General features: G+C 33.4%; 1 protein-coding gene across 20 annotated transcripts in view; it reads left to right on the forward strand.

Moving 5' to 3' along the window:
* Window positions 1–25,039, forward strand: part of LOC129253713 (WD repeat-containing protein 97-like) — a 66,787-nt gene that overhangs the window by 22,232 nt on the left and 19,516 nt on the right. For 3 of the 20 annotated variants that reach the window (XM_054892133.2, XM_054892128.2, XM_054892129.2), the window contains 14 exons: window positions 92–230; window positions 1,124–1,230; window positions 2,967–3,117; window positions 3,862–3,937; window positions 5,882–6,211; window positions 7,576–7,617; window positions 8,645–9,043; window positions 9,653–9,676; window positions 13,931–13,960; window positions 17,546–17,578; window positions 20,369–20,761; window positions 21,456–21,668; window positions 22,529–22,635; window positions 23,186–23,354. In XM_054892133.2, coding sequence (XP_054748108.2) covers window positions 92–230; window positions 1,124–1,230; window positions 2,967–3,117; window positions 3,862–3,937; window positions 5,882–6,211; window positions 7,576–7,617; window positions 8,645–9,043; window positions 9,653–9,676; window positions 13,931–13,960; window positions 17,546–17,578; window positions 20,369–20,761; window positions 21,456–21,668; window positions 22,529–22,635; window positions 23,186–23,354 — 2,213 coding nt within the window. The remainder of the gene's footprint in view (window positions 1–91; window positions 231–1,123; window positions 1,231–2,966; window positions 3,118–3,861; window positions 3,938–5,881; window positions 6,212–7,575; window positions 7,618–8,644; window positions 9,044–9,652; window positions 9,677–13,930; window positions 13,961–17,545; window positions 17,579–20,368; window positions 20,762–21,455; window positions 21,669–22,528; window positions 22,636–23,185; window positions 23,355–25,039) is intronic. The other 17 variants (XM_064095541.1, XM_054892131.2, XM_064095539.1 and 14 more) reach the window with 7 other exon arrangements.

Here is a 25,039-nt window from a genome sequence, read left to right on the forward strand (position 1 = left end):
AAACAAAACTTCCACATTCATATAGACTATGGTATTTCCATGAAGGAACAGAATTTTGTTATTATGATCATAATTAATATTCTGTTTTCAGGTCGTAATGATCATAGTCCTGATGAGGACCATATTGATAATATCACCGGCTTGGCTTGCAATCCACGTATGAAAGTATTTGCTTCAACAAGCATTGATGGTACTATCAAAATATGGGATGATTATAATCGGCTTATTAGGTATGTATCACATCTTTCCCATTCATTGTAAATTCCTGTATATTATCACTGAACATATACAAAACTGTGCATGCTTTGCAGTGGAATAATAATTCTTGCATTGGGATGATGGTAAATTGTGGAGTACTCGGCAAGACAAATTTCCTGAATTAACACAGCGCTGGAAACAGCAGCTCGACCTTAAGCTGGGTTAATAATAATAGGATGCCTCGGAATAACATATTTACTGAGAGATGGTGCTATAAAAAAGGGTCTGCAATTATCATTCTTTTGCCATCTTGCTCATTGATTCACATACATGTAGTATTTTTTTAAATGAATTTCATAAGCACCCTTTTATTGTGAAGACTGATTATTTCCTTTCATTCATGTTTACTTGTATACAATTTTCATTTTGAAGGTAAATGTTTATTGGGACTGGAACATAAACACAGCAAATAAGCAGTAATGCACAGATTTATGTGTGTGAGAATTTTGTTAATCTGTGTGAATTGTCTCTATGAATGCATTGTAAAATGTATTAATTTGAAGAGCCTAATAATTTAGTGTTATCTAAGTAAGAGACCCAGTTATCTGTTTTCGAACATGCCATTTCTGTGTTCTTTGGTGATATGTACACTGTACACACCATATGAAGCAATTGTAAGTAGTGAAAATCTTAGAACGTTTCCATGCTGATTAAGCTTTGTAAACACATGTTAGACACTGCCAACAGGGTAATAAGCAGATTTTTTTTTAACTCCTGCAAGTTTTTGTTTTAATTGGTTTTTGCTTGTTCTTCACGGTTTACACTTTATTAGTTGTAGTTTTTTGTCCTGAAAAAAGGTGTTTTCTTTTAAATTCTTAAATTTTATGAATTTGTTGTGTTCTTCCTTAACTCCATGATGTTGTAGATGTATCAAGCTGAATGCAGAGCCATATGGTGTTGATTTCTGTAGTCAACGAGGTGATCTATTGGTCGGTATTGGAAATCACATTCATCGCATCAGTCATGAGAGTTGTAAGTTGATTTTACCTTTTCTCTTTCAAATTTCTTCCTTGTTCAATTAGACCTTGATACCAACAATGTTTATTTCCAGAGTACATATTAAATAGAAGGCCCTCCCAACTATCCTTTAGAATATGAAACATTGTTTATAGAGGAAAACATTGGGAATGCTATATAATTGAAACTTATCTTTAGTTTTGGTTATTTCCCCCAAAGTGCATATCACTATTTCAATTCATTAAAAGTCAAGTCCACCCCAGAAAAATGTTGTGTTGGATAAATAGAGAAAATCAAACTAGCATAACGCTGAAAATTTAATCAAATCAAATCGGATGTAAAATAAAAAAGTTGACATTTTAACATTTCGCTTATTTTTCACAAAATAGTGATATGCACAATTCAGTGACATACAAATGAGACAGTCGATGTCCTTCACTCACTATTTCTTTTGTTGTTTATTGTTTGAATTATACAATATTTAATTTTTTACATATTTGACAATAAGGACCAACTTGACTGAACCAGATATATTGCTAATCCCACATGTCAAGGGAGGAATTAATCATTGTTTCACTTGATAATGAGGAGAAAATTATAATATTTTATAGTTCATGCAATAAAATACAAAATAATTAGTGAGTGGATGATGTCATCAGTGTCCTTATTTGCATATTGACCAGGATGTGCATACATGTATAACTGTTTTGTGAAAATACTGATGTACTGATTATTATACAACTGCTTTATATTATGATGGCTGCGTTCTATGGAATAGTCTCCCACAAAGTGTTAAAAATGTTAAAACCCTCATTAATTTCATACTCTCTGTTAAAAGACATTTCCTCAATCTTGCCTAGGCCGATCAACTGGGATGCAATACCATTCCCCTTTCAGGACTGATGCTATAAACTATCATCTCTTTTTTGATATATTACTTTATATAATACTGTTATCACTTTATACGTCTGTATTTTAACAATATCATATGAACTGATGATTGTATATGTATTGATTGTTTTTAATTGTATATAATTGTATTGTTTGTTATCCAGGGCCTCATGGAAGATCAACGTTTGTTGAATGAGCTACCCTGGTGAAAAATGAATAAATAAATAAATAAATGAATAAATAAATAAAAAATAAAGCAAAACTTTAAAATGTCCTATCTTTCTTATTTTACATCCTATTTTAATGAAATTTTCAGCGTTATGCTTGTTGGATTTTTATCTTTTTATTCAAATCAACTTTTTGTTGGGGTGGAATATTGAAATGTGAACTCATACTCAAGTATAATTCACATTACTGACCTTTTACCAAAGCTTTAGACAGACTTTAAACTGGCAAAAATGAACCTTTTTTTATTAACACAGCAGGTTACTGGGAATTAAGATCTTGTTTTACATCTTATTTTGTGAAGCAGCATCCATGTGTGAAGTAAATGAGATTTCTGAGATAGAAGGGACCTATACACACAGCATCCTCAGATCAATTTATTGAATGAATTCATATTTCACATAATCAAATTTGAATAAAAAGTTACACATTTTTATAAGGAACAGGTGGGCCTTTCATAATGACTTTACAGACGACTGGTAAACCTTTCTTGTGCTAAAATTATAGCTGACTTGGCACCTAAGAACATGTTGTAGTCTTGTGTAAAGTCATGCTTTATGAAATACCCAATAGTAACATAAATTGTCATTTCATAAAACTGATTTTTTGTAAAATAATGATATTTTTGATGACAGACATGCCAAAGGCATACCTACGTAAGATGGTATCTATGGTATTTCCTGACGTACCGACGGAGCAACCATTGGAGTATGAACTGGACGGTATCAGAGCACTCACACCACTAAGTCATAAGAGACTTAAAGCAGCTCACTCATCTCTCTTCAGGTAACAGTCATTCTTTTTCTCAATGATCAACATTGCATTTCATCTTTCCCTTTCTTCCACCATGTTTTCTCATGATTGTTTACATGTATGTATTATTCTATTCTTTCTCTCTTTCATGGTATATGGTTCTGTGCTCCTTTTTAATAATTTTTGTCTTATTTTTTATTAAAAGTACTGCAGGTTTTATGAAAAAGCTTTTTTCTCAGCATCGTTTACACCCAAGATCCCTTTTTCATCCCTTGAAATGCTGCATTTCTTTTTAAGGGATTGGCATTGCTACACCATGTATTTATCTTGAGCATGTGCTTGGTCATGAAAAGGACCACTCTAACTCATCATTACCCATGTTTATTATCTTCAGGAGAATTTATTTATGCTCATTTACATGCCCACGGAAAACCGATGGTAAACTATGAAACCTGAACAATGTTTTGTTTTTTACCTGGGAACCTTCAGAAGCTTTTGTGGCATATTCAGTCATAATGTCTATCCCTAGTAAATGATCATAATATAATAATACTGAGATTATTAAGTGCTTTACACAAACGTTTCAAAGCGCTGTTTGTGCAAAGAAATTACATAGGAATTACGAATACATATTAAAATACAACTTATTTACAAATTATTCAAACAAATTGAAATCATGTAACACATAACTGAATAATCTACAGAATCACAAAAGATGTTGTTCTTTATAAATCATAGATTTATAAATTTTCTGGGTTGTTTGGGTATTTTTACCAGATTTGATCGCTTTGTGGACACTCTAACAGAAGAAGAAACTGAACAGATTACAAAGGAGAAAGAGGAGAAGGAAGAGGTTAGAAAAGGATTTGAATTATAGTATTCATGAAAGATGGCAGAAGGCTTGTGACTGCCATTGCAGTTTTCCTCTTTCTATTATACGTTGTAAACCCTTTGGCCCGAATTCACAAAGGTGGTTTTGAAATGCAGATTTCATGCTTTGATAACACTAAATTTAGTGCGTATAATGAGGAACCGTCCAATAATGAATGTAGCTTTCATCACAGGGTGCTAAATATACGCCTGTCACTAGGAAGGATATTGAATAATTAATGAGCAAATTGTTAATGTAGGTTTATTATCACAAACAGTGGATTCATTAAAGGGGAATGAAACCTTTGGAACAAGTAGGCTTGTGTCGAAACAGAAAAATCAAAGAAACAGATCAACGAAAGTTTGAGAAAAATCAGACAAATAATGAGAAAGTTATGGGCATTTGAATATTGCAATCACTAATGCTATGGAGATCCTCCCATTGGCAATGCGACAAGGATGTGTGATGTCACATGTGAACAACTTTCCCTTTGATGGACTATAAAATACACCTAAAATGTGTCTTTTTGCTTTTTCTCATAGTGATACAAACTCTTTATCCATGATGTATATATCAAAATTCTGTATTAGATGCCCTCCTATAGAAAGAACTCATGATGTACTGATAGATGTGATAAAAGAGGCAATTTAAGTGAAATATATACTAAAGTAATGGAGAGAGTTGTTCACAAGTGACATCACACATCTTTGTCGAATTGCCAATGTGAGGATCTCCATAGCATTAGTGATAGCAATATTCAAATGCCCATAACTTTCTCATTATTTGTCCGATTTTTCTCAAACTTTTGTTGATCTGTTTCTTTGAGTTTTCTATTTTCACACAAGCTATCTTGTTCGAAAGGTTTCATTCTCCTTTAATTAAAAAATAGTAAACTCTTTCATGTCGTAACCTTGGTATCAGTTGTGAATTTTGCGCATTTTGATAATAGTGAACATTCATTATTGTATTTTTCTTGAAGCTGAATGAAATCACAGATTAAAAATACACATGTACCTTTGTGACTTTAGGCCTATGTTTTTCTTAATTGTTATGTAATATCTTTGCCCAAAATAATGATAATACAAATAATGATAATATTTCAGTCTGCAAAAAATAAAATAAATCATGCGATTTTCTTCATTATGTATACATGTATGCTCAGAAAATTCAAGCAAATAAATGATTTATTTTGCAGTACAATACATGGGAAAGTCCCCGAAGTACAATACAACCAAACCTGTTACAGCACCTTGTCAAAAGCCTACGAAAGTGGCTTTTCTTTACCTATTAGTATGTTTTATTATAGACAAAATAATGGGAACTGCAAGAAAGCTGCAATGAAAAAACACACAGCACTCTTATAGCAGGATTCCTGCTTAAATATGTGGTTAAAAATATGACAAGATGCCTAAAAAATACATATTAGTCAATCCACTCTTACAACTATAATTTTGTGATACAAATTTCATTTGTATCATAGTTTATGTCAATAGTAAATTCAACTTTAATTGCACGAATACAAATTGTATATAATTAATTAATCTTATTTTTTTCAACAAGACGAATCTATTGTATTTGAGCATTTAAAGGTACCAGACCCGACTAGCATTCATACTATTTTCTGGTTCCTATTATACAGATATTGACTGGTGTGGTGTGTAATATAAACATTCTTTAGACTTTGGATTTATATTATCCCGAGGGGTTTTATTTTCCTGAAGCGCGGAGCGCTGAGGGAAAATATGATCAAGGGGGAAAATATAGATCTTTTAGGCGGCCCAAAGAATTTTTTTTTACACACCCCATCAGTCAATATTTATATTCATATTTTTGGAAATTGCTTAGTAATCTGTAACTATTTCTTGACTGTCCGGGTTGGCAGGTATGGACTATAAACAAATATTGTAATATTATTTTCATTGTTAGGCGTATGCCAAACTTGCCGCAAGAGAGGAAGAGCTGCGTAAGCTTCGAGATGGTGAATTTGAGTTCACTAAGGCCAATGCTATCAAGAAAGGAACATCAGCTTCTACTAGGGTCAAGAATGAAGGCTTTTGTGGCTACTGGGATCAGGTTCATCTGGAATCTCATAGACCAGATATTCCAGACTATGATGATTGGGATCTGACTAGACCTATAGTAGACTATGACCCAGAAAGGAAATGGATGCCAGAGAAAGAACCAGTCGGATTCTTCCCAGACCCATCTCTAGCTAGATGGCCACATAGGAAACCTGGACAACTCAAACCCATTCTTGTATGTATCTCAGGTGCAACCATTCATAGAACCATTATAAAAAATTTACATTTACCTCCCTATAGTGTTTTTCTCGCCTGCATAGCAGATTAAGACAATAGGCGCCGCTTTTCTGATGGCGGCGTCAACATCAAATCTCAACCTAAGGTTAAGTTTTTGAAATGACATCTTAGAGAGTATGGGGACCTAGTTTATGAAATTTGGACATAAGGGTAATCAAGTAATACTTAACATCTTGCCTTGATTTCAGGTCACATGACCAAGGTCAAAGGTCATTTAGGGTCAATGAACATAGACCATATTGGGGGAATCAATATCAAAATCTTAACCTAAGGTTAAGTTTTTGAAATGTCATCATAACTTAGAAAGTATACGGACCTAGTTTATGAAACTTACATACACATAAGGGTAATGAAGCATTACTAAACATCCTGCCCGAGTTTCAGGTCACATGACCAAGGTCAAAGGTCATTCAGGGTCAATGAACTTTAGCCATGTTGGGGTATTTGTTGAATTACCATCCTAACTTTGAAAGTTTATGGATCTAGTTCATAAAGCTTGGAAATAAGTGTAATCCAATTTCACTGAACATCCTGTGCGAGGTTCAGGTCACATGACCAAGGTACAAGGTCATTTAGGGTAAATGAACTTTGGCCATGTTGTGGGTAATTGTCGAATTGCCATCATAACTTTGAAAGTTCATGGATATAGTTAATGAAATGTGGACATAGGGGTAATCCAGTATCATTGCTCATCTTGCACAAGTCTTAGGTCACTTGATCAAGGTCAAATGTCATTTAGGGTCTATGAAATCAGTAGTATATTATAATATGAATGGTGTTTTTTGTGAATAATTATTTTATAGTAGTTTTCAAAGTCAGCACTGCTGCTATATTGAATCACGTAATGCAGGCGAGACTGCCAGAGGCACTCCACTTGTCTACTTAAATAAGTGTAAATAGTTTTGTAGTAACATTTATAACCAGTCCCCAATTTCACTAAACGATTGTTTTTCTACTTCCTTACCATTGTTAGAAAAGATTCTGTCACATCTTATCATGACTTGATTCTTTTAATTCTCATGAAACTTTTGAAACCAACTCCGCAACCCCCATCAGTTCCAAATTCACGCAATATTTTATAAGTGCATGTCAAACCAAAAATTGAGATTTAATTAAGTTATCTTTATTACTTTATAATTGCAAACTTTTGTCTGTAAAATTAAAGAAAGTAACCTGAAGAATTTGTCCCCTCTTGATTAAATAAGTAGATTTTTTTATTTTTATTTTTTAATGGAAGTGATTATTTTACTTGGCCAATGACGTTTTCAAACCAATTTGTACTCTTTCCTTTTAATCACAAAGGATCCTGAGCTTTCAATTGAAAGCATGATCTGTTCCTGTGAAGTAAGTAGGTTTAAAGACTGATGTATTGACTCACAGCAAGCAAGTTTACTATGTTACATATGTAATGTGCACTTTCACATGTAGGACCCAGTTATGTTTAAGTATGGTTTAAGTGTCCTCTTATGGCAGATTTGGATTCCATTCTGCATATGTTTCACTTTCACTTATCAGATTTTAAACGCAATCTCTGTAATCTATTTGTTTGTAGGTGTTTTTTTTTTTCTTTTTTGGGGTTGGGTATTTTTTATTTTCTTTTTGGGGGTTGAGTATTTTTTATTTTGCTTTAAAAAAAAATGTATTTCTTTGTTTGTCTTCTTTGTTGCATGCTGCTTTTTCCTTTTTTTCAGAGAGAGAGAGAGGCGGCGGGGGGGAATTGGTTTGATTGAGGTTGATCATCATCTTGTCATGCAAGATATCTTTCTTTTTTCAAAGGAGATGGAGCTAGTCTTAGCACATACATGAATCCATTTGTAGTTGTGTTCAAGCAGGGTTTGCAATGTTGTCCTTGATTTATTTGTTTGGTAACAAATTGAATTTTTTATTGCTGCCTGTGTTGATGCCAAGCAGCCCTTTGTGATTATAATAAATCAATTTCTCAGATATCATTTTTAATGAAATATTTTAATCAGTGGAATTAATCAGTCCATAAAATTTCAATGAATATTTATTTCTTTTATTTACCATTCTTTGTTCTTAATTTGTGAATGTTCCCTAGTTATACCCAAAACTACAAAGGCATGGGATGCAGGCTTTTGTTCAGGCTGGCCCTGTTTTCTTTAATGATCTTTCCCTGGTTATCTGAGAATGCACTGCTATTGACACATTAATTCAATGCTATACAGTGCTTTATATTATTATTGTCAATTACTCCTTTATCATTGCGTATGTATACTTTTCTCTCTCTTTTTCTTTCATTTTGCCTTGTGCACTCTGCAGAGTGGATTTAGTGCATTATAAATCTTATTTATTATTATTAATAATAGGAGTACTTGATTTGTCATGATAGCTTTATTCTTATTTTGTTCAGGTGGATATGAGGATACCAATCAAAACAGAAAGTGAAGATGACGAAAATAACATCAAGATGGAAGGGAAGAGAGATGAAGGAACAATTATGTCAAAGTTGGGAACTGAGGAGGATGAAGAGGAGAGAATGGAAACTGATGGTAATCAAGCAGATGACGAACAGGAGAAAGAAGATGACAAAGATGAGAAAATGGACACAAGAGAAGAAGAAGAAGAGGAGGAGGAGGAGGAAGAGTTGGATATTCCTCCTCTACCAATCCATCCAAGAGGTTTCATTCCTAACTCTGTTCTTGTGAGGCTCATTTGGCCCCCTGAAGAGACAGCTAAAGTTATGGAGGATAGGTATCGCCCCCCTCAACTTGATGAAGATCAGCTTGCTCAGGTCGCTGCTCATAAACAGGTAATCATTGTGAGGAGGTATTATTTAGAGTTTGTGCATTGTTTCATCTTCCCAACTGACCAAGATATGAGTCCCAGAACCTGTTACAGAAAGAGTTGTGTATAATTGCAAGTCAAAATATCAAGTGCAAGTTCGGAATGTGCAGTTTGGATTGGTTGAAAATCATGTTGTGTAGAGTTAGTATTTCTACAATGATCCCCTCGTTTTGTGCAAGGCAGTGTGCAACTCTTGTGTGTGTTTGTTTTATTTACCGTACCATTTAAATGTGTTTGAGTTTTGATACATAATATGAATTATTTTGTTTGCTTGGGCTTAGTAGTTGAAAATAGATGATTCAACAAAACTGCAATTTGAGAGTTACAGGCGTGATCTTAATTTTGATGTGTGTAAATGTAATTATTGGGGAAGAAATTTTTTAGTCTTGATATGGCATCCTTATAAAAGAAGTGCCACCGATTAATGTGAATTTTTTTTCCTTAGATATCTGGGTTGTGTGTTGAAATGCCTGTATTATATACATGTACTATCCAGGCATCAGTGATGGTAATATTGTTTGTCTGTGTTCACTTCTGTTTTGAAACTAAATGTTGTTGTTTTATTTCATTGCAGTTTCTTGCTGAAACAGAAACAGAGGTGAACATTTCATTCCATATGAAGCACCTTCCACAATATTTAACCTATTACTTTTTCATCTGTATACATGTACTTGCATGCACTGAGTGATTCACACATACACACATATATGATCATGTTTCCTCTTTAACCCAATAGCAAATAGAATAAATAACAAATATTGCTAATAATTGTATGTCATTGTGTCTGTGATCAAGGACTTCTTACATTTTCTCCCAACTTGACAGACATTTTTGCAGTTATTGCATGCAGTACACCTGGGAGAGTTTTATGAAAGTGCTTGTTAGATTTTTTCATTTTAAGAAAGTCTGTTTTATCTGACAGTTCCCATAGTAACAGTTCTCAGCCAATCAAAATCAAGGAAAGTTGTCAGATCTGAGAACTTGTCAGACAAAAAAATGATGACGAAACGCCCCCCTGATATTTTTTTAATGAATTTTGTTCCAATACCGTACTATTTATTTTATTCATTGTTTGCTCAGGTTTCAATATGATATTTTTCAAGAAAACTTGATTTGTCAGTCAAGAGAGGAGTTCATTCACAAATAACAATGTATTCTTTTCATGAATATTAAATGATTTAACCAACAAATCATCCTGCTACGATACCCACACATTACTAATTCCATTCAAAATCATCATTAATCTATTCATAGATTGCATACTTACATCTGACTTTTATCCTTTTAATATCAAACTTTAATCTTAAACAGAAAAGAATTTTAGCAAATTTTTTAATCTTTAGGCATGTTAGATCACATATTTGTGAGATGATTTTACATGCCATCTCTTTATAGAAACTACATTACTTATGTAATGCCACATATGCCACTGAAACAGCCTATACAGTAGTCCCAGAAAAAAACGAAACTGAGAAATATCGATGCTTTCACGTAACTTAATCACCAATATAAAGAATAGATAGATGACCTGACACTGTTAGTGTTAAGCTTAGAGTCTCCTAAAAGTTATTCATCTGATGTTTACAGGCTACATTTTTTTTTCTCAACACTGGTTTTTTTTTATCAGTCATGCATAAAGTCTTTTGCTATGGTATGCAATCATTGTTTTTCTTTTTGAAATCCATATACTGGCTGCCATGTGACTTGTTTGTATCCAAATCTTCAAATTGATAGTTCATCTGTCTATCATTCTGTGAATAAGTTATGATAAGTCATACATATATAATTCTTGGTTTTTCGTTTCTTTCTGGGATGCATTGTATATGTATTACTTGCATACATAATTTGTAATTGTGTGAAACAGCACAAACACATAGATCACCATTGGAAAGTAGAAAAGATGTTTCTGTTTGGATCAACTGTTCTACGAAATGATATCAGTACACATTTAAACGTACACAAGTATGATTTGATGTTAGCATGTTAATATTCTATTCATTAAAATTTAACGCGATGGGTGTTTCGTAGATAATTTAACTGCACACAACTTGTGATCCTTTCTTGTGCTAAATGATAAATCCCTATGTACATGTAGAGCTGTGACTTGGCACCTATCTACATATTTCAATCGTGAATAAAGTTGTTCATAACTTTACAAACAGCATTATGAAACACCCACCTAAATACTATACACTACACGATTGATGCACCTATCTTTGTTTTTGATAGATGATGAAAACTACATTTTTTTTCTTTAATGAATTAGTGTGATGCATAATGACCTAAAGCTTAAAGAGCCCCTCGATATATAAATAAATTATGTATGACTTACCATTTATAGTATTACAATACAAGTGCACTACAAATCAAGCTTGTATAAAACCTGTGTTTGTGGCAAATAAATTTCTATTCCCTATCTATAGCACTCCTAAGTTGAGACCTTTTCACAAACCTCTTCTTCTTTATTCTTGACACCAGTTGAATTGTACATACTCTGAAAGAAAAAAAAATCAAAGAAACAGATCATTGCAAGTTTTGTTTTTTTTCAAATTTTCTCAAACTTTCATTAATCTTATTCCCTGATTTATCTGATTTCACGGATGCTTACTTGTTCCAATGGTTTCATTCTCTGTTAACAAATAGTTAATGCCTTCCTAATATATCTCATACATTTAATGCACAGGTATTTGTGACATCAATCTTCTTTGGCCTTATCTAAAGTTTTTCCAATATTCTTTGCCACATAGAGCCCATCAATTAAAGAGCGAATCTATCGCTCTAAAACAGGTTTCAAATCCAAACCCAGGTTTGGAAAAATCCAAGTTGAAAGGAGTGAAGATTACTATGATTTCTGGAGTATATATGGATGGAAAGTATGTTTGATTTGATTTTTTTTAATCCATACTTCCAAGCATCAGCAGCTGCATTCTATGTGTTTTAAGTTTGTACAAAATTCATGGCTCTAAATTGTAACTTTGTTCTATGTGATTGCTTTGTGAGAAATTGAATTAAGAGATCGGGGGGGGGGGGGGGGGGGTACAACGAATTATGTGTGACTTGGAGTCATGATTACCGTAAATGACAACGTGCATACAGTATCTAACATATAACATTATTGATCACTACACATTAGTGCATGCTGCTATAAATTCAATTTCAACTGTAAGTCACACTTAACCCTTTGTGAAACACCCCCCTCCTCTCCCAGAAATGCAAATTAGCAATCAAAGCATTGTATCCTATCTCCTATCCACAATGTCTTCTTTTATTTCAATTTAGATTAGTTTTTTTTTAGTGCTTCTTCTCTTGTCTTAGGATATGTAGTGCTCTCCCTCTTATTAAAGGACAAGTCCCCTCCCAACAAAAAGTTGATTTAAATAAAAAGAGAAAAATCAAGCAAGCATAATACTGAAAAATTCATCAAAATCGGATGTGAAATAAGAAAGTTATGACATTTTAAAGTTTCAATTAATTAAAAAAAACAGTTATATGCACATCCTGGTCTGTATGCAAATGAGCAGACTGATGACCTCATCCACTCACTTTTTCTTTTGTATTTCATTATATGAAATATTCTAATTTTTCATCATTGTTAAGTGAAACAAAGATTAATTCCTCCCAGAACTGTGGAATTAGCATTGTTTTAATACTAAATAGATCAGTCAAGTTGATCCCTATTGTCAAATACGTAAAGAATTGAAATATTGTATAATTCAAACAGTAAAAAACAAAAGAATTAATGAGTGAGGGACATCATCAACTGTCTCATTTGCATGTCACTGAGTTGTACTGTTTTGTAAAAAATATTAAAGTGAAACTTTAAAATGTCATAACTTTCTTATTTTACATTCGATTTTGATGAAATTTTCAGCATTATGCTAGTTTGATTTTCTCTATTCAAATCAACATTTTTTCTGGGGTGGACTTGACCTTTGAAGTATTTTACTACAATATTAAAGTTATTTTTCATTTCACTCACAATTTTTATAGTCACTCGTACATTTTCAAAGCATAATTAAAAAATCTCCATTCTTCGCAATAAAAATGTTCATATTATTCATGTAATCAATGATACAGTGTAACTGAACAGAATTGTGTAAAATTTTAATACCGCCATTAATCAATTTCATATACATGTAAGTGATCTATCCAGTTGTGCCACAAAGTTATGATCAGACACTGTCTTGGAGGGACGGGCCTTTTTTAAGAAAAAAAAATTGCCCCTCCAATTCTTTTGTATGCTCATTCAGGCCCCACTGTTTCTTCGAGCACACCTGTGCATTTGTGAAAGTCAAAGTGATCATATAAAATGCGCAATTTTTCCCAAATATATATGTTTTGTTTAATGTTCACACAATAATTATGATTAATAATCTGTTCCCATTTACACAATTTGTCCAACTAAAATATTACATGTATTCATCTTCTATTTGGAAAATAATGAAAGGCCCTTTTAAATTTCCTATTCAGCTCCCATATAGAATGGTCTAGTAATTATTTCCCAAGCTATAGCTTCATTTATTATTGTGAAAAGAATGCATCATATTCATAACACCGTTTCTTTGCATATCCTACTAGAGGAAGTGATTATTATTTTTAAACACATAAGTTTGGTGTAACAACTGAAATGTGCACTTACCTTTGCACATCTAACATTGTATTAATTTGGTTTGCAAAGAGAAATTAATTCTTATGATTTAAATACTGATATGATTTTTGTAATATTTACTCTACCTATTTAAAGTCTAATAATAATATTACTTTGGTACCAATGGTAAGACATTCTCCTTTATATAACTCTGCTCTTCTATATTTCTCCATAATTTTTATTTGCATACTTTCAATGGAACAGCGAGTCATAATTTGGTCAGAAGAGGAAGAGGTATTTTGTGTACAAATCAAAGAAATGTTCACTTCTTTTATTTTAATCCTACTTTTTTTTTTATATGGGTGCATGTTGTTTTACTAATTTGATGTACACCATTCATAAGGCAAAGGCATTCTAAAGTTGGAAATTTTTACTTGGGCTTTGATTAATATTTTGAATTTTTCTGAATACATCATATAATTATTATTAAGAATGAATGGATGAATAGTCTAATAATTTCAGAAAAAAATTCTAATTAAATGCATGTAACTTCAATAATTTATTGCAGTTACATGATGTTCTTCTCAGCCCTACGGATGTTGGTTTGGGATTAGACATAGTATTGTTTAAAAACAAATCTTTGGTCATTAAGTTTACTGTTTTGTTGTCACCTTTTAATGATTAACACTTCGTTTTTGCAAGTACTCTAACATATGTGCTTTCTGTGAAAAAAAATTAATCTCTGAAATCTTCATTCACTTTACAGTTTCTTTTATATTGAAAGTTGACATAAAAAATAGGGGAATGAAATTATTTTATGGATCAGAATCACTTCATTGCTCATGGCCTTGTGCTTCAGATATTACCATTCAGCTGTAAAGGATGGTTTACTTTTAAATGAATAAGAAAAGAAATATGTTTGCAAAACTCAAATACTGTATGATACTTGAATCATCTTTATATTGCACTCTGTATTTGACTGTGGTATTTTGCACGATTCACTGTTCTAGTTCTGCATATATGTGATCATCCAGATCAAAACCTACATTAATAGCTTGGCCATGTTCTCTGTAATATGCCTGAATAGTTGTTTGGGCTTCAAGAAATAAATAGTTAAAGAAAATTATCTTTATTTTATATCTGAATTTAAAAGAGTTTTCCTTCCTCTGCTTTCTTTAAATTTTTTTTGCAAAGTTCAACCAAATACACCATTTTTTGTGACTGTTGACTGACTTTGAACAGTATACTAGTATGCACATCTTCAGCTTGAATTAAAGCTGTAAACATCAAAACCCTGTTTCTATATCCCTTATTCTTTGATACTCTCAGTGTCTATTTTTAATGAATTAGGTACAGGGTATTAAATGTGTTCTTAGTTGATCAATTTCAAAAAATTATATATAATTTCAAAGCTGGGGGTTCTTAATTATTCTTGTTTTAATGCCATATTTGTTATCGGACATCTGTAGTGTGCTACTATTTATCGCATGTAGCGGGCAAAGCGTCATGGCATGGGTCTATCTAGGGGCCAGCTTTAGGTCCCATGGTGGATGTCAAGAGAATGCTTTTCAATATAAATCCTTTTGAATTGTACAAGTGCTATTACTAATGTAAACAACACAATATAAATTCAGCACAGTTTATTGGAAAATGGAAAAACAAAATTGTAAAACTCACTTTTTTTCATAACGGCTTGCATGCACCCTTTCACAATGCCTGACACACCACTAGTGCCACGTGCACCACTGATTAAGAACCACTATTTGAAAGCTTAATCTCAGATTTCCATACTATAAAAACTAAGCATTCATTATGGCCGACTTATTGTATGTTTTCAGCTTGATGGTTACATATGAAGTTTTCACCCCTTAATGAATGATTCAATATTATAAGGGATATTTTTTTTGGATGAATATTCTTTTCATTTTTGGTTGTGGAGTAAATGAACAAAAGGAAGTTTATAAGGTTTTCCAAGCAAAATAAAACCAGGCAATTGAGCTTGAACTTTGTGTTCTGTAGATCTTGACAGTAAGAAAATATGTCAACGTACGTTAATGGAGTTTTTAATTCACTAAAATATGACATGTTTATCTAAGTCCTTTTGGAATCGCATAGAGACTTTATAATCATAATGTGATATGCACTATGCAATTATTATTATTATTGTTGTCATTATGTATAATCCCCCTTAAAGATGAGTCTCCTAAGCATAAATTTGTTAATAATCAGGTTTGTTCCTTGTTAACTTAATCAGTCAAATTGTAATGAATAACATATGTCAATACTTTGTCCTTCAGAATATTATTTCCTCATTATGCAAAAAAAAGAAAAAAAAGAAAACCCCTTCCGTTGAGTACCATGAGGATGAAGGAAATCAGGTTTGCAGAAAATCTATAAAGAGGAAATTTTTTTTTGCCTCTATTACAGGGGCCGCGGAACGGTTTTCAAAGTGGGGGGCTGACCATGCAAAAAATCACAATCATATGGTCATTTTTACGTTTTTGTACACTGTTTTGGAAAAAAGTGGGGGGGGGGGGCTGAAGCCCGCGGCCCCTGTATTAGAGGATTTATTCACATTTTAAACAAGGTTACACAGCAAATCACATTTAACTGATAAAAATGAATAAAGAGGAAATATATTTAACTGTTTTCTATAACATAAAAACTTTAATATTTAGTGGAGGTATTGCTGCAGTATGTAGTCTTTGCCTATTTATTAACTTTCTTTTGATTGAAAATGATTCTTCTAATATCTTTTTCTTTTGAAAGCAATCACAAAGTAATTTTATCCTTTTCAATATTAAAGGTATTTTAACTTTTGTTTGAACATTATGATGGGTTCTCACAGCTGATCTCTATCATTGCTAATTCAGATTCAGAGATTGACGTTGATACAACATGTATGTCTCCCACACAAATTGGAAATTTTTCAATATTGATTATGATTACAACCTTTAAATTTGAAGTGATTCATCATTATGCATTGATCAGATTCTTGACAATCTAGCAAGTTTCGACAGGTCATTCATCATTTTAACTCTGATTATAAAAAGTACTTAAAGAAACAGTCTACACATGTTTCATACTTGAGAGTGGATTCAGGACCTCATATATCTGATAGACATGCCCTGGCTCTTGGGAGAATTAAAAAAAAAAAAAGATTTGATGGATATTTTTCCAGACAAAGTCATATTTCATCTAAATGTTACCATAGTTACAATCTGATATTGTTGGCCAATAAAAATCAAGGAAAGTTGCCAGATCTGACTTGTCAGACAGAAGATGTTAATGAAACACTCTCCAGGCTCCCTTGCTTCATTTAGGAAAGTCAACGTGTTTCACAAAGCTGTTTGTTATTAAAGCTATGCAGCTTTTACTTTATGAAACCTCCGCCTGATTAATGTACTCTCGATTTACCCCAGTAACCTTCGATTAACTAAACCAAACGAGCCTGATCAGTCTAGATCATTAGGCCTCACCGATTGATAGATTGGCAATGAGTACCTAGCCTCCACTAATATGATATGCTTTCAAATAACAGAGTTAAGATTGTATGCTTTCTTACATTTTCTTGCACTTAAAACCATAAGGAAGTAAAATACACTCATTTTAATACTATCATTTGACTCTATTAAAAGTAAAATTTCACTCCTTTAAGTTTATTTTGACATGATTGAATAGGTGAAAATTTCACTAACGTATGACCCTTCCTATTGGAAACTTACTCCACACTCTGATTACAGTGAAAATAATATTTCTAGAGTAATATCCCCACTCAATGATGAGTATATCACAGAATGATGTGTAACCATCTAACAAAATAATTGAATCATTTGTTGAGATTATATTTTACCCATTTTTACCATGCAATGCACTCAGGGGACACCACTACCTGATGGAAGCAAACAGGAGGTAAAATAGATCCTTGATTGACATGCATGTACTACTTTCTTATCTACAACTTTGCATGATAGACTAGAGATATTGTTAAATATCAAGAAATTTATCTCATTTTTATTTGCCTTAGATACCTGAATAGCCAATTGTGTTGATGAAAATTATAGACCGTTAGATCAATAGAAAATGAATTTAGATAGAATGAAATATTTCTTAATAATTATTTGATGATTATAGAAAATTAGGAAAAGATGGGAAAAGTTTATATTGCATATTTTTGTGTGAAATCATCCTTTTTTTAATTTTTTTGGACTACAAACAATACTAAAAGCTTTTGATATACATGTAAGAAATTCTTATGTTCTTGATTAAAAAAAGAATGTTAATGGCTATTTATTCTAAGATTTTATCTTGTGTTGAAATAATATTTCAAAGATCCTGACTCATAAAAGGCAAGAGTAAGTAATTGTTGCTTTAGATGCCTTTACAAAAAAAGTGTGCTATGTGTTTTAGAAGGAATCCTGCTCAGCCTCTTTTACTTTGGCTCTCCTGTATGTTCCCATGTTTTGTATATAATACTGAAATGGAAGGAATAGAAGTGAAAAAACAAAACGCTGAGCCAGATGTCTGCCAATAGATGAGGCATTAAGGTGACATAAAGATATCCACATCTACATTGCATTTAAATACTGCTTGATTTAGAGTAGTCTTCCCACAAGACCGAAGCTGATTTTTCTCTTAATTTGCTATTTACCACAACTTTAATAATCTGGGGTACATGTATATTTCAGTTTATATTGGAGAAGGCTTCATGTGACACACACACATGTTGATGAAGAAAAGAATTGTGAGAAAATTGGCCTCCTGGACCCTCCTTGTTTTAGAAGAAAAAAATAGTCTCATTTTGGCAAACTAACAGCATGATTGCATGGGATGTACCAACTCTCTGTGCATGCATGTAGTTATAGTATAGATTATTGTAGAAAAATTAAGCTTTGTTTGGGAATACTTTTAAACTTACATGTACATTGTAAATGACTATGCAACTATACAATCTACTTTCAACAGAAAAACTGCCCCTTTTCAAGTGAGATATTTGACCCTTTCATTTAAAAATCCCAATAAAATGAAAAGTGTACATTACATGAAATAAATTGAATACTTTTCTTGTAAATCGTTGCATATCATTGACTTCTATATTACACCCTGCTTCTGTTTTACATTTTTATTGGTATATCATGTCTTAATCTATCTTATCACTCACTGTCTTTATATTTATTTATGTGAATTCTGGTATATCACACCAACAAAAACCACCTCATGTTCTTTATTCAATGTTACACATATTTACTCTGTGTTATTCATGGATATGTTTCCAGCATGTCATCACTTTTAATTTTATTGAAGAAGTAACTCATTCATCAGTCAATTGTCATCTTATTCACATGACATCATCATTGTTGTATTTTAAATAGAAACTGATCATCTTCCTGAGCCATAAGTCAGAAGTTTGCAATATCAATCTCTACACTGAAATTTACAGTGTATAAATTATCTTACCCGTATAAGGACATTGTGAAGTTATAATGTGCTATGGATGTCTGCAAATAATATCTGATATGTAACTACTATATGGAGAGAAACAGGCAAGGAAAACGATATGTAGATCCTTGGTGGTTTTTGTGTTGTTGTCAATATTTGACCTCATAATTTATTATCTAAAACAAAATGACTATAGATGCATCATTGTGTTGAATTATTGATAAGGACATCCTCAATGTAATATCTAAGTCATAGTTGAAAATGACAGTGTTTGAGACACAAAATTTTGATGCTTTAGTGTAGAATCTACCATATATACATGTACCATACTGGTGAATGTCTGTTATATCACAAAAGAGTCTTTAATGGTCTAATGCAATTCCTGAGATATTGTGCCTTCATGGTATCAAACAAAGGAGAATAAAATCCTTGAAACAGGTTACCTTGTGTGAAAACAGGAAAATTAGACAATGAGATTATTGAAAGTTTTGGAACAATTGAACAAACCATGTGAAAGTTATGATCATTTGAATGTTGAGATCACTGATGCTGTTGAGATCCTCCCATTGGCAATGTAACCAAGATGTATGATGTTATACAACTTCCCCTGTTATGTATTACTTTTATCAATTCTATCAGTAGAGGGTATGTAGAAGATGTTTTAAAAAATATACCATAGACTAAGAGTTGTTACTATCATTAAAATGAGCAAAATAGATGTGTTGGGATATATTTTCAGTGTTAAAAAGGGAGAGTTGTACAAGTGTGACATCAGAAATCATGGTTGCATTGCATATGAGAGAATCTCTGTAGCATTTGTTTTCAGACATTCAAATGTTCCCAACTTTCCTTTTTATTTTTTTTACACAAGCTAACTTGTTCCAAGGGTTTCATTCTCATTCAAGTTTAATCCCTTTCTGGTAACCACCCAAAGTACCATTTTAACACTTATATCTCTTATTTGGTTCTGTTCTGTTGAAATTCAATTTCAAATGATCTGTGAGAATGCTCATAATGTAATGATCATGGATTTTTTTCTTCCATACATGTAAGTTTAGACTAGAAAAACAATTGAGTTTAATGGTAAGTACATGTACAGTATATTGTTGGATGTCCCTGATAGAGAGATATAAGATCAATCAGCTAAAATATCTTAAATATAAGAATCTAAAATGGGTATGTGCAAATTATTAATAGAAATAGTTTCTTTGTTTGTCACAGTCATGTTTCTTTATCTTACTCTCTCAACCATGTCTTTCATAGGATGTGGATAAGAAGAAATCTATTGATGACTTGGAGTTTGGTGCTCCATCCACCTCTCATCTTGCTAAGAGACTTGGTATCAATATAGAGGAACCAACATCACCCAAGGATATTGAGATAGAGAAGGATCCAACACCTACTCCTCCACCTACACCACCACCAGAAGAACCTAAAGAAGAACCAGTTAAACCACAACCCAAGAAAACAACCAAGATGAAAGTTGAGAAGCTTATCTCTAAACCCAAGACACCACCACCCAAGGAACCAACACCCACGCCACCTCCACCACCAACACCATCACCACCACGCCCTCCTACACCCTTGCCACAGTTTATCACACAATTTAAAGGATCGGAGTGGTTTGAACAGTACTTCCCTAATGCTACCAATAGGGTATGTCATTGATTGATAAAATGTCTCTACTGTTTTTGTAATAAGGAGATATGCTTTTCCAGCTCAATTGTTTTTAAGCAAAATAGTAGCCCTAGAAATGAAGGAAATAGCACCCAAATTCAGCTATCGCCCCAATGTGGCAAAAAAAAAAAAAAAACCCTAGGCCCTGGAAAGGAGAAATTATTTACAACCCTGTACTGTACCCATTAGAATCCTTAGGTGAAACCAGCTTGATCTTGATAGAAATAAGGGGATGCATGCATTGTTCTTTATATTCCTCTGGGTGCAAGAGATATATGTTGATCAGTTATGGGTTTTCAAGAATTCCTAAAAGAGAGGGTAATGTGTTTGTTCAGTTAAATATGTAAGACTGTCCATTGCTTGTCTGTTCTAATCCTTGAATGTGTTTAAAGATTATATATTAGTTGTTTAAATCATGACTTACATGTTAAGGCAACTTGTCATATTGTCTGTGCCATTTCTTTTAGCAGGAATCTAACCATAAAGGCACTATAGGTCTTACATTGCTACGGCTTTCCTGTAAACCTCGCTGTTTTGTCTATGATGAAATGTAATGATTGGTATGAAAAGCAGGATTCCTGCAGGAAAGATGTGACTCTGACTTTTAACAAGGTGTACTCAAGATGAGAATAATTTTGACAATGTTAATTTCCATATATCACTGTGATTTTAGACATTTCCTAAGCCTTGGACGGTAAGTGCCTTTGTGACGATGCTACTACGTCTTCTAAAGATAGCAGATTACGGAATGAAGACTCCAATCCTGTATGCTATCCTAGCTCTACATCAACAAGATCCTATACCCAATGCTGAATCAGTCTTGGATCTTCTTTTGTCTATACTTAACAAGAGTGTTGGACCAACATGCCAAGATGAAGATCAAAAGGTTTGTTCAATCATTTAGTTACGTTTATAAAGAATATTTTGTTTGTCTCCTGGACAACACTGATAGCTCAGTCAGTAGTTAGAGCTATTGAAGTTGTAGTTGTATTAAACACAGATTTCATAAGAAAGTCTATGAAACAAAGGTTTGTCGTCACTAAATAATTGTAGATCTAGCTCTGGTTCAGTTATATAAACTGAAATTTGTGAAATCATAAATTCTTTTGAAGCTAAAAAATGATGAAGATTACCAACAAAGGTAAGCATATGTGAGATTTTATATTTTTTTGGAATGCCTTACTTATTTTAATAAGTTCTATTACACAATTTCCACTAGAATCAATTTGCACGTGCTTTTCATTATTGCAGGCAGACACTTGGCTAGTCATTTTATTGGATTCTGTACAAACTCATTTTGAAATTGATACCACACCTGGCATTTATTTTTACCCCAGGTTAGATTTTAATGGACCATGTGTGTTCGAGCCATTAATGTTACTGTTTTTTATCCCTGGAAGAGAGATGAACACCAACAAAAGAAAATTTTCATTTTTATTAATGGATTACATGTGTTTGGTAAGTAGGAATTATCAAATATAATTTGGCAAGGTGTTACTTGGCCACTCTCCACCCAGGTGTTAAATGGGCATCCAGGAGGATGCGAAATCCTACGTGGTATGCCATGTAATGGAGTCTTGAAAATCTTGTAAGAATGCTCCCCAGGGAGTTATGAAAGTGTATACATTGTCTGTAGGCATGCCTTGATCCGGTGACCGGGGTAATATATCTTTAAAGCATTTAGAGTCATCATTCCAATGTATAAACACAGAATGATATTGATATGATTTTATACTTATTCCTTAGGACTTCATAGTTGCATGTCTTCACTTCTTCAAGGCATATGGCAAGTTTAATAAGAAGGTGGTTGTTGAGATCATGGTGGAGTTTGTTGACGGTGATAAAATGGTCAGGTATGGATGACTTTCATGTGCTTTAATTCCCCTTTGGAAAGTTATTGGTTCATTGGTTTTATAAAAAAATCTCAAATTTACCAGTAGACAGACAATATGCATTATAAATATTCAAATTTAGTTTCCATAATTTCTTGACAAATTCCTTTTCAATGTATTTTTTTTCAAAAGAGAAAATGTAATTTATATGAATTTAATTTTGGAAAGAACTGGGATAATGGTTTTGACTCTAGCCTTTGAATGAGGTCATGTGTTCAAATCCGACCATGGCCAAGCGTCCTTTGGTATTACGGCATTAATCCTCTCTTCACCATTCTCCACCCAGGTGCTAAATGGGTACTCAGTAGGATGTAAATGTCATCATAGGCTTGTCCAGCATTGTGTGGGCCTTACATGGCTAGAATATGCTCAAGGGAATGGAGGATGTGCATACGTCATTTGCGATAATGACTTAGTGATTCCGTTAACCAGGTAAAGCGCTTTGATACGTACGTAAGCGCATTTTAAATAACCAGATTGTTGTTTTCAAATTGTTTTTCTGTCTTTGCAGGGAGATGGCTCATGATCTTTTTATTCACATGGGACTGGAGGATGCTCATAATTACTTTGTAAAGGAACTTGATAGTTGGGATGTATGGGGTATGGAAGAAGAGAGTAGGAAGAAAGAAGTCAGGGAGATGGCTACTATGTGGCTAGATCAATGGATGGCCTTGTTTAAGGTTAGTCTACTTTTCAATAAGATGGAAAATGTGAGAAGGTAATATGATGTAGCTAAAATGTGACCAGCCACCCCCAAACCAACAATGAGTTGCAATTGAAGGTTATCTATAATATAAAAAAATAATAATTTGGTCTTCAAAAAGTATAAATGATAAAATTAGCTTATCTTAAAAATTATTTCTTTTTCTTCATACTATCAAAAATTGACGTTGTAAAGTTGTGTAAGAAAAGGTACAAGAGATTCTTATATCATTTTTTTTTACAGACTGCTCGGAACACTGAGATTGAACATCTCACATTGCATGAGTGAACCCCAAGCTTAAAACCTTGTTTTTTCCTAATTTTTGTCTTGCCTGCATAGCAGAACGAGACTATAGGCGCCGCTTTTCCGACGGTGACGGCGTCGTCAACATTAAAATCTTAACCAAGGTTAAGTTTTTGAAATATCATAACTTAGAAATGATATGGACCTAGTTCATGAGACTTGGAGTTAAGGCAATCAAGTATTACTGAACATCCTGCCTGAGTTTCAGGTTACATGACCAAGGTCAAAGGTCATTTAAGGTCAATGAACTTAGACCATGTTGGGAGAATCAATATCAAAATCTTAACCAAGGTTAAGTTTTTGAAATTTTTTCATTACTTCGGAAGTATATGGACCTAGTTCATGAAACTTTAACATAAGGGTAATAGTGTATCCCTGAACATCCTGCGCAAGTTTCAGGTCACATGACTAAGGTCAAAGGTCATTGGTAATGGGGGGGTATTTGTGGAATTGTCATCATAACTTTAAAAAAGTTTATAGATCTAGTTCATAAAAGTTGGACATAAGAGTAACCATGTATCTCTGAATATCCTGTGTGCATTTCAGGTCACATGACCAAGATCAAAGGTCATTTAAGGTCAATGAACTTAGGCAGTGTGTGGGTATTTGTTGCATTGGCACCATAACTGAGCCTTCATTATTTTATCATTGGCGATCATTGGTACAAAAGACAAGTTAGCTTCTTTCCATTCTTCCTTTTCAATAGTCTTAGATGTGTGGGTTTTCTTAGACAAGTTCCATTCTATTTAACCCACTCTTCCCAAAAATATTAAAGTAATTACTTGAATATCAATGTTATTCAATCAATATGACCTAATCACATTTTTGTTTAAAATGCTCATTATATTAAAATGCTATTATAACTTTAGTTTTCTAATGTCCGTCTATTCTTTCTGACATTCCTACCTGTTTTGTGTAGCATTCTGTCTCTTAATTCCTTTCCCCCTAAATGACATGTACGTATTGATGATATATTTTCATATGCATAACGCATGAAGGAACATCGCCGTGATGTTCGGCTTAGGCGCACTGATAGCTCTGCTGTTGCAGAACATGCTTGGGACTCCGATCATCCACCTAACTGGGATGAGGTCAGCTGTGTTGCTTATGATAAGCATTGGTATACGCGGCGCGTTAAGGAAGCGATTCAGATCCGTTTGCACCCGAGCAATATCAATAGGGACAGCGGCATTGAGATCCCTGATGCATGGTTACCGGCCATCCGACGGCATACTGCATCCACCGTTCAGAGCGCACGGCGCCCGCACCAGCAGGTGCCTGACACCAGCGCAGATGCTGATTGGCCGGCCACATCGGCCAATCACAGCGCACGGTGCACGCTCCAACGGGCACCAAGCA

The sequence above is a fragment of the Lytechinus pictus genome, chromosome 2, assembly GCF_037042905.1.
Source record: "Lytechinus pictus isolate F3 Inbred chromosome 2, Lp3.0, whole genome shotgun sequence".
Classification (NCBI taxonomy): domain Eukaryota; kingdom Metazoa; phylum Echinodermata; class Echinoidea; order Temnopleuroida; family Toxopneustidae; genus Lytechinus; species Lytechinus pictus.